At 58.3% G+C, this 10,526-nt stretch overlaps 1 protein-coding gene across 1 annotated transcript; it reads right to left on the bottom strand.

Annotated features, from left to right (window-relative positions):
- Positions 1 to 1,109: 1,109 nt before the first annotated feature.
- LOC125320701 (proto-oncogene vav-like) lies at positions 1,110 to 10,315 on the bottom strand. Its single transcript, XM_048293106.1, has 8 exons — positions 9,737 to 10,315; positions 7,180 to 7,459; positions 5,728 to 5,844; positions 5,577 to 5,635; positions 4,370 to 4,435; positions 3,865 to 3,973; positions 3,650 to 3,739; positions 1,110 to 1,328 (listed from the first exon to the last, which is right to left on the bottom strand). The coding sequence occupies exons 2-8, from the start codon at positions 7,381 to 7,383 to the stop codon at positions 1,164 to 1,166; spliced, it is 810 nt and encodes a 269-aa protein (XP_048149063.1). The 5' UTR covers positions 7,384 to 7,459; positions 9,737 to 10,315; the 3' UTR covers positions 1,110 to 1,163.
- Positions 10,316 to 10,526: the final 211 nt, after the last annotated feature.

The raw sequence follows: 10,526 nt of genomic DNA, 5'->3' as shown, positions 1-10,526 counted from the left end.
TACTGGTCAGTGTTACTGGTGTTACTGATCAGTGTCACTGGTGTTACTGATCAGTGTTACTGGTGTTACTGGTCAGTGTCACTGGTGTCACTGGTGTCCCCATGTCCCTGTGCCCCAGTGTCACTGTCATCTCCACGTCACTGGTGTTACTGGTCAGTGGCACTGGTGTCACTGGTGTCCCCATGTCCCTCTGTGCCCTGGTGTCACTGTCACCTCCATGTCACTGGTGTTACTGGTTACTGGTCAGTGTTACTGGTGTTACTGGTCAGTGGCACTGGTGTCACTGGTGTTACTGGTCAGTGTTATTGGTCAGTGTCACTGGTGTCCCCACGTCACTGGTGTTACTGGTCAGTGTTACTGGTGTTACTGGTCAGTGTCAGTGGTGTCCCCGCATCACTGGTGTTACTGGTCAGTGTCACTGGTGTCACTGGTGTCCCCATGTCCCCATGCCCCGGTGTCACGGGTGTCCCCACATCACTGGTGTTACTGGTCAGTGTCACTGGTGTCCCCACGTCACTGGTGTTACTGGTCAGTGTTACTGGTCAGTGTTACTGGTGTTACTGGTCAGTGTCACTGGTGTCACTGGTGTCCCCATGTCCCCGTGCCCCGGGGTCACTGTCACCTCCACGTCACTGGTGTTACTGGTCAGTGGCACTGGTCAGTGTCACTGGTGTTACTGGTCAGTGTCACTGGTGTCCCCACGTCACTGGTGTTACTGGTCAGTGTTACTGGTGTTACTGGTGTTACTGGTCAGTGGCACTGGTGTCACTGGTGTCCCCATGTCCCTCTGTGCCCTGGTGTCACTGTCACCTCCATGTCACTGGTGTTACTGGTCAGTGTTACTGGTGTTACTGGTCAGTGGCACTGGTGTCCCCATGTCCCTGTGTCCTGGTGTCACTGTCACTTCCACATCACTGGTGTTACTGGTCAGTGTCACTGGTGTTACTGATCAGTGTTACTGGTGTTACTGGTCAGTGGCACTGGTGTTACTGGTCAGTGTTACTGGTCAGTGTTACTGGTGTTACTGGTCAGTGTCACTGGTGTCACTGGTGTCCCCATGTCCCCGTGCCCCGGTGTCACTGTCACCTCCACGTCACTGGTGTTACTGGTCAGTGTCACTGGTGTCCCCACGTCACTGGTGTTACTGGTCAGTGGCACTGGTGTTACTGATCAGTGTTACTGGTGTTACTGGTGTTACTGGTCAGTGTCACTGGTGTCACTGGTGTCCCCATGTCCCCGTGCCCCGATGTCACTGTCACCTCCACGTTGATGAAGATGCTCTCCATGTCCCGCGGGCTCAGGAAGTGCCGCAGTGGCCGCAGGAAGTGCTGGGGACACCAGGGGACACCGGCCCTTACTGGGAGCACTGGGAGCGCTGGGAGGCCCCGCGCGGCCACCTCTGTCCCCAATGTCCCTCTGTGTCCCCGTGACCCAAGGTCCCCAATGATGTCCCCAATGTCCCCCGAGTCCTTCTGTGTCCCCATGTCCCCCATGATCCAATGTCCCCAAATGTCCCCAATGTCCCCAAATGTCCCCAACGCCTCAACGCCCCCAATGTCCCCAATGTCCCAAAATGTCACAAAATGTCCCCAAATGTCCCCAATGTCCCAAAATGTCGCCAATGTCTCCAATGTCCCCAATATCCCCAAAGTCCTTAAATGTCCCCAAAATGTCCTCAATATCCCCAATGTCCTGAAATGTCCCCAATATCCCCAATGTCCCCAATGTCCCCAAAATGTCCTCAATGCCCCCAAATGTCCCCAAATGACCCCAATGGCCCCAAAATCCCTGATTCTCCCAATGTCCCCAAATGTCCCCAACATCCCCAATGGTCCCAACATCCCCAATCCCCCCGATGTCCCAAATGCCCCCAAATGCCCCCAAATGTCCCAAATCCCCCCAATGTCCCCAATCCCTCCAATGTCCCTGATGTCCCCATTGCCCCCAAATGTCCCCATTGCCCCCAATGTCCCCACTGTCCCCCAATCCCCCTAAATGTCCCCGATGTCCCCAAATGTCCCCCATGTCCCCAATGTCCCCAGTGTCCCCATGTCCCCAATGTCCCCCATGTCCCCAAATACCCCCCAAATGTCCCCAAATGTCCCCACCTGACAGATGGACTCCAGGGTCTCCGTGTACCCCATTGCCCCCAATGTTCCCAATGTTCCCAATGTCCCCAGTGTCCCCAGTGTCCCCCATGTCCCCCAAGTCCCCAATGCCCCCAAATCCCCCCAAATGTCCCCGATGTCGCCACCTGGCAGATGGACTCCAGGATCTCCATGTACCCCATGCCCCCAATGTTCCCAATGTCCCCCATGTCCCCAATCCCCCCAAATGTCCCCGATGTCCCCAAATGCCCCCAAATGTCCCCACCTGACAGATGGACTCCAGGGTCTCCGTGTACCCCATTGCCCCCAATGTTCCCAATGTCCCCAGTGTCCCCAATGTCCCCCATGTCCCCCAAGTCCCCAATGCCCCCAAATGCCCCCAAATGGCCCCAAATGCCCCCCAATGCCCCTAAATACCCCCAAATGTCCCCAAATGTCCCCACTGTCCCCACCTGGCAGATGGACTCCAGGGTCTCCATATAACCAATTCCCCCAACGTCCCCAGTGTCCCCAGTGTCCCCCATTTCCCCCATGTCCCCAATGTCCCCAATGTTCCCCATGCCCCCAAATGCCCCCAAATGTCCCCAAATGTCCCCACCTGGCAGATGGACTCCAGGTTCTCCGTGTACCCCATTGCCCCCAATGTTCCCAATGTTCCCAATGTCCCCAATGTCCCCAGTGTCCCCCATGTCCCCCATGTCCCCCATGTCCCCCATGCCCCCAAATGCCCCCAAATGTCCCCAAATGTCCCCACCTGGCAGATGGACTCCAGGGTCTCCGTGTACCCCATTGCCCCCGATGTTCCCAATGTCCCCAGTGTCCCCCATGTCCCACATGTCCCCCATGTCCCAAATACCCCCAAATGCCCCCAAATGTCCTCACCTGACAGATGGATTCCAGGGTCTCCGTGTACCCCATTGCCCCCAATGTTCCCAATGTCCACCATGTCCCACACGTCCCACACGTCCCCAAATGTCCCCCATGTCCCCCATGTCCCCAAATGCCCCCAAATACCCCCCAAATGCCCCCAAATGTCCCCGATGTCCCCACCTGACAGATGGACTCCAGGATCTCCATGTACCCCCAAATGTTCCCAATGTCCCCCATGTCCCCCATGTCCCCAAATGCCCCCAAATGCTCCCAAATGCCCCCAAATGTCCCCACCTGGCAGATGGACTCCAGGATCTCCATGTACCCCATGCCCCCAATGTTCCCAATGTCCCCAGTGTCCCTAAATGCCCCCAAATGCCCCCAAATGCCCCCAAATGTCCCCACTGTCCCCACCTGGCAGATGGACTCCAGGGTCTCCGTGTACCCCATTGCCCCCAATGTTCCCAATATCCCCCATGTCCCACATGTACCCAAATGTCCCCAAATACCCCCAAATGTCCCCACCTGACAGATGGACTCCAGGATCTCCATGTACCCCATGCCCCCAATGTTCCCAATGTCCCCAGTGTCCCCATGTCCCCAATGTCCCCAATGTCCCCCCATGCCCCCAGATGCCCCCAAATGTCCCCAAATGTCCCCACTGTCCCCACCTGGCAGATGGACTCCAGGGTCTCCGTGTACCTCTCCTCCGTCTGCCGCAGCTCCTGGAGGCAGCAGAGCCGCCGGTCCACTCCCCCCTTCTGCGGGGACACGGGGACACCGGGGACAATCACGGCGATGGCCGGGGGGGTTGACACGGGTGTCCGGGGGAAGGGGGACACAGGTGTCCAGGGGGTGTCCCAGCCCCCTGTGGGGTCACACCCACCGTGGCCGGGAGGCGCTCGACCCTCATCAGGTCCTCGTAGATGTCGTCACCGTCGTCCCCTTCGGCCTCGACGCAGTCGTAGAGGTCATCGTCCTCCTCGGCCGTGTCACTGCGTGGTGGGGACAGCTCAGGACACCCCCTCGGACACCTCTCGGACATGCCTGGAACCCCCCAAACCCCCTGGAGCTCCCCCAAACCCCCCGGGGGCCTCGGATTGTCCCCAGATCCCATGGGGGCCCCTTAATGTCCTCAGATAATTCCCAGTGCCGCCCCCAGTACCCCCCCTCAAACCTCCAGGACTGCTCTGAGGTGCCCCCAGTACCTCCCAATAGCTCCCAGTACATCCCAGTACCCCTTGGCATCCCAATCCCCCCTTAATAAGCCCCAAGATCCCCCAATATCCCCGAATGTCCCTTATTGTCCCAAATTGCCCCCCTTAAAGCCCCCTGGACCCCCTGAGGTGGCCCCAGATGCCCCCAGTACCTCCCAGTACCCCCCCACTCACTCGATGAGGTCGGAGAGGCCGCTGTAAACGTCATCGTCCCCAACGCTGTCCTCGGACGGGAACGGCCTGGGGGAGACATGGCCGGACACCACTGACCCTCAGGGACTGGACACCAGGGACTGGACACCACTGACCCTCGGGGACTGGACATTGGGGACCCTCAGGGACCAGACACCAGGGACTGGACGCCACTGACCCTCGGGGACTGGACACTGGGGACCCTCAGGGACTGGACACCAGGGACTGGATGCCACTGACCCTCAGGGACTGGACACTGGGGACCCTCAGGGACCAGACACCAGGGACTGGATGCCACTGACCCTCAGGGACTGGACACTGGGGACCCGCAGGGACCAGACACCAGGGACTGGATGCCACTGACCCTCAGGGACTGGACACTGGGGACCCGCAGGGACCGGACACCAGGGACTGGACGCCACTGACCCTCAGGGACTGGACATTGGGGACCCTCAGGGACCGGACACCAGGGACTGGACGCCACTGACCCTCGGGGACTGGACATTGGGGACTCTCAAGGACTGGACACCAGGGACTGGACACTGGGGACCCTCGGGGACTGGACACCAGGGACCCTCAGGGACTGGACATTGGGGACCCTGAGGGACTGGAAACAGGGACTGGACATGACTGACCCTCGGGGACTGGACATTGGGGACCCTCAGGGACTGGACATCAGAGACCCTCGGGGACTGGACATTAGGGACTAGACTTTGGGGGACTGGACCTCAGGACTGGACACCTGGGTCCCTTGAGAACTGGACATCAGGGTACCTTGGGGACTGGACATCTGAGACCTTTAGGGAGGGGATACCTGGGACCCTCAGGGACTGGACACCAGGACTGGACATCTGGGACCCTCAGGGACTGGACACCTGGGTCCCTTGGGAACTGGACACCAGGGACCCTCGGGGACTGGACATCTGAGACCTTTAGGGAGGGGATACCTGGGACCCTCAGGGACTGGACACCAGGACTGGACATCTGGGACCCTCAGGGACTGGACACCTAGATCCCTTAGGGACTGGAGAGTGGGGGCTCTTAGGAACAGAACACCTGGGACCCTCAGGGACTGGATGCCAGGACTGGACACCTGGGACCCTTGGGAACTGGACACCTGGGACCCTTGGGAACTGGACACCAGGGTCCCTCCTGGAGGGGACCGGACACCTGAGTCCTGCCCACTCACGTGAATCCTTTGCTCTGTGCAATCGGGGTCCAGGAGAGCGTCGAGAGCGTCTCAATCACCTGGGGACAGACGGGTGATATTGAGGGGGGAAGGGGTGTGACCCAGAGCCCTGGGTCCCACCCCGCCAGGACAGCTGGACCCCTGACCCCACCTTGCCGAAGTCCTGGACATCGAAGAGGTCGAAGGCGCCGAAGAGCCGGTGCTTGGGCAGCCCGAATTTGTCGGCGCAGGCGGTCAGGAAGGTGCGGATGTTCCTCAGGCACAGGAACTGCGGTGGCACCATCGCCAGTGTCACCGTCACCGGTGTCACCATCACTGGTGCCACCTGCCATCCTCCCCAGTGTCACCCTTGTTGTCACTGCCACCCCCGTTGTCACCGTCGCCATCAACACCTTCATCTCTCCACAGTTACGACCACCGTTGTCACCACTGGTGACACTGGCACCACCATCATCTCTGTCACCAATGCTGTCATTGTCAGCCCCATCAACAGGGCTATTGTCCCTGTCCCTGTCACCCCCTTGGCATCATCGTCACCATCATCACCACGCTTGTCACTGTCACCTTCGTCACCATCACCTCCTTGGCACCATCATCACCACCATCACCATGATTGTCATTGTCACCAACACTGTCATTGTCACCGTGACCTCCTTGGCACCATCATCACCATCACTGTGATTGGCACTGTCACCAACACCACCACTGTCACCATCAATGTCACCATCACATTGTCATCACCCTCGTTCTCATCAGCCCTGTCATCGTCACTGTCACTTTCACCAACAATCCCAATGTCACCATCAACCCTGTTGCCATCAACCTTATTCACACCAACTCTGTCATTGTCACCATCAATGTCACTGTCACCAGCAACCCCAATGCCACCATCATCGTCCCCATTGTCCCCGTCATCGTCATTTCCCCATCACCCTCATTCACACCAACTCTGTCATTGTCACCATCAATGTCACTGTCACCAGCAACCCCAGTGCCACCGACAACGTCCCCATTGTCTCCATCCCCATTGTCCCCATGATTGTCATCACTCCTTTACCCTCAGTCACACCAGCCCTGACACTGTCACCACCAATGTCCTCATCATCGTCATTCCCATTGTCCCCATCATCATCACTCCTTTACCCTCAGTCACACCAGCCCTGTCATTGTCACCATCAATGTCCCCATTGTCTCCATCCCCATTGTCCCCATGATTGTCATCACTCCTTTACCCTCAGTCACACCAACCCTGTCATTGTCACCATCAACATCCCCATTGTCCCCATGATTGTCATTGCCCCTTTACTTTCAGTCACACCAGCCCTGACATTGTCACCATCAACGTCCCCATTGTCTCCATCCCCATTGTCCCCATGATTGTCATTGCCCCATCACCCTCAGTCACACCAACCCTGTCATTGTCACCATCAACGTCCCCATTGTCTCCATCCCCACTGTTCCCATCATCGCCACCACCCTCACCCACACCCATCATTGTCACCGTCGTCTCCATCCCCAGCCCCCATTGTCACCGTCATTGTCACATCCCCCCCCCCCATCCCTCCCTGGGCCAACCACCCCCCGTCCCCACCTTGGCTCTCACCTGTGACATCTGGGGTCGGGGACAGATGTCCCGGGAGGGGACAGCGCGGGGCAGGAGGGCGTTGAGGAGGTGGCACAGCAGGACCCCGTCCCGTAGTGCCTGTGCCAGGTCCCACACCTGTCCCCCCGGGCTGCTGGCCCGGTGTCCGGCGGGCAGGACGCGTGCGGCCACCAGCCAGTGAGCACATTGCCGCCACACCTCCATGGGGACACGAGGATGAGCTGGTGGAGATGGGTCCTGGCAGGATGAATTTCAGTGGAGAAGCCGATGGAGGTGGGTCCTGGAAGGATAAACTTTGAAGGAGGAGCCAGTGGAGGTGGGTCCTGTGGGGTGAATTTCAATGGAGGTGGGTCCTGGCAGGATAAACTTTGAAGGAGGAGCCAGTGCAGGTGGGTCCTGGTGGGGTGAATTTCAATGGAGTTGGGTCCTGGCAGGATAAACTTCTATGGAGGAGCCAGCGCAGGTGGGTCCTGGCAGGATAAACTTCTATGGAGGAGCCAGTGCAGGTGGGTCCTGTGGGGTGAATTTCAATGGAGTTGGGCCCTGGCAGGATAAATTTCAATGGAGGTGGGTCCTGGCAGGATAAACTTCTACAGAGGAGCTGATGGAGGTGGGTCCTGTGGGGTGAATTTCAATGGAGGTGGGTCCTGGCAGGATAAATTTCAGTGGAGGTGGGTCCTGGCAGGATAAACTTCTGTGGAGGAGCTGATGGAGGTGGGTCCTGTGGGGTGAATTTTAATGGAGGTGGGTCCTGGCAGGATAAATTTCAATGGAGGTGGGTCCTGGCAGGATGAATTTCTATGGAGGAGCCAGTGCAGGTGGGTCCTGTGGGGTGAATTTCAATGGAGTTGGGTCCTGGCAGGATAAACTTCTACAGAGGAGCTGATGGAGGTGGGTCCTGTGGGGTGAATTTCAATGGAGGTGGGCCCTGGCAGGATAAATTTCAATGGAAATGGGTCCTGGCAGGATGAATTTCTATGGAGGAGTCAGTGCAGGTGGGTCCTGCAGGGTGAATTTCAATGGAGGTGGGTCCTGGCAGGATAAACTTCTATGGAGGAGCCAGTGCAGGTGGCTCCTGTGGGGTGAATTTCAATGGAGTTGGGCCCTGGCAGGATAAATTTCAATGGAGGTGGGTCCTGGCAGGATAAACTTCTATGGAGGAGCTGATGGACGTGGGTCCTGTGGGGTGAATTTCAATGGAGGTGGGTCCTGGCAGGATAAATTTCAATGGAGTTGGGTCCTGGCAGGATAAACTTCTATGGAGGAGCCAGTGCAGGTGGGTCCTGCAGGGTGAATTTCAATGGAGTTGGGTCCTGGCAGGATAAACTTCTATGGAGGAGCGGATGGAGGTGGGTCCTGTGGGGTGAATTTCAATGGAGTTGGGTCCTGGCAGGATAAACTTCTATGGAGGAGCTGATGGAGGCGGGTCCTGTGGGGTGAATTTCAATGGAGTTGGGTCCTGGCAGGATAAACTTCTATGGAGGAGCCAGTGCAGGTGGCTCCTGTGGGGTGAATTTCAATGGAGTTGGGCCCTGGCAGGATAAATTTCAATGGAGGTGGGTCCTGGCAGGATAAACTTCTATGGAGGAGCTGATGGACGTGGGTCCTGTGGGGTGAATTTCAATGGAGGTGGGTCCTGGCAGGATAAATTTCAATGGAGTTGGGTCCTGGCAGGATAAACTTCTATGGAGGAGCCAGTGCAGGTGGGTCCTGCAGGGTGAATTTCAATGGAGTTGGGTCCTGGCAGGATAAACTTCTATGGAGGAGCGGATGGAGGTGGGTCCTGTGGGGTGAATTTCAATGGAGTTGGGTCCTGGCAGGATAAACTTCTATGGAGGAGCTGATGGAGGCGGGTCCTGTGGGGTGAATTTCAATGGAGTTGGGTCCTGGCAGGATAAACTTCTATGGAGGAGTCAGTGCAGGTGGGTCCTGTGGGGTGAATTTCAATGGAGGTGGGTCCTGGCAGGATAAATTTCAATGGAGGAGCCAGTGCAGGTGGGTCCTGCAGGGTGAATTTCAATGGAGTTGGGCCCTGGCAGGATAAATTTCAATGGAGTTGGGTCCTGGCAGGATAAACTTCTATGGAGGAGCCAGTGCAGGTGGGTCCTGTGGGGTGAATTTCAATGGAGGTGGGCCCTGGCAGGATAAATTTCAATGGAGGTGGGTCCTGGCAGGATAAACTTCTATGGAGGAGTTGATGGAGATGGGATAAACTTTGAAGGAGGAGCCAATGGAAGAGGGTCCTGGCAGGGTAAACTTCTGTGGAGGAGCCAATGGAGATGGGACCTGGTTGAACCAGTTCTGGGAAGAAGGTGATGGAGGTGGGATCCAGGTGTGACCACTCCTGTGGAGATGTTGATAGGGACGAGGTTCAGGTGGGATCAGGGGGGTGGGTCCTGGCAGGATAAACCTTTATGGAGGAGTTGATGGAAGAGGGTCCTGGTGGGATCAGCAAGGAGCTGATGGAGATGGGATCCCAGTGGAGGTGAGATCCTGGTGCAGGTGTGATCCCAGTGCCACCACTCCCGAGCAGAAGCAGCAGCAGGTGAGGACCTACCTTGTATCCAGCGAGGAGCCTCTGAATGACCACTGGATGACCACTGGGTGACCGCTGGATGACCTCTGGATGACCCCTAGAGCCTCCAACTCCTTCTGGGGCAGATCCCACGGCACAGGGGGTCCCTTCCCCCCAGGAAAGGGAGGAACCGGAGGTGCTGGGGCCCCGTGGGGCCACCGCCGGTGACAAGTGGCAGATGTCGGTCTCCGTCCCACCGCCACGTCCGGATGATCCCGATGGGCTCCTTCTCCTGGTTCACCCCACGGCTGGGGAGGGTCCAGTGGCCTGGGGGACCCTCCCAGGGTGGTCAGCGCTGGTGGCAAGGCCCAGCCGGGCCTGGGGGGTGGCAGAAGGTGGCACAGGGGACAACGGAGGTGTCGCGCCTGCGCCCCGGGGGTGGCGCGGGGGACAATGGGAACTGGGCCGTGGCTCCCGGGTGCCTTCCGGGGACCTTCCTGTCACAGCAGCGGCTCCGGGGAGGAGCTGCCACCACGGGGGGCCCCCGGTGGTGGGGACAAGGGGGACCATGGGGACATGTGGGGGGATCCGGGCATCTGGGGCCTGGAGCTGCAGTGAGGTCCCAGGAGGGGTCCAGGTGGCTGGACACGGAGACCCAGGGTGGACAAGGAGGGGTCCAGGGGGTCTGGACATGGTGACCCAGGGTGGTCCAGGAGGGGTCCAGGGGGTCTGGACATGGTGACCCAGGTGGACAAGGAGGGGTCCAGGTGATCTGGACATGGTGACCCAGGTGGACAAGGAGGGATCCAGCTGGCTAGACATGGTGACCCAG

This window comes from Corvus hawaiiensis (assembly GCF_020740725.1).
Source record: "Corvus hawaiiensis isolate bCorHaw1 chromosome 32 unlocalized genomic scaffold, bCorHaw1.pri.cur SUPER_32d, whole genome shotgun sequence".
Classification (NCBI taxonomy): domain Eukaryota; kingdom Metazoa; phylum Chordata; class Aves; order Passeriformes; family Corvidae; genus Corvus; species Corvus hawaiiensis.
The sequence above is the reverse complement of the archived record's forward strand: the minus strand, read 5'-3'. Positions and strand labels throughout refer to the sequence as shown.

What these genes read in the sequence shown, in the direction of transcription:
- LOC125320701 (XM_048293106.1), bottom strand. Translation starts at nt 7,383, where the DNA reads ATGGAGGTGTGGCGGCAATGTGCTCACTGGCTGGTGGCCGCACGCGTC. An exon ending in GGCCTCTCCGACCTCATCGA is followed by an intron (nt 3,974 to 4,369) that starts GTGAGTGGGGGG and finishes CCCACCACGCAG; the next exon opens with TGACACGGCCGAGGAGGACG. An exon ending in CCCTGGAGTCCATCTGCCAG is followed by an intron (nt 1,329 to 3,649) that starts GTGGGGACAGTG and finishes TGGTGTCCCCAG; the next exon opens with CACTTCCTGCGGCCACTGCG.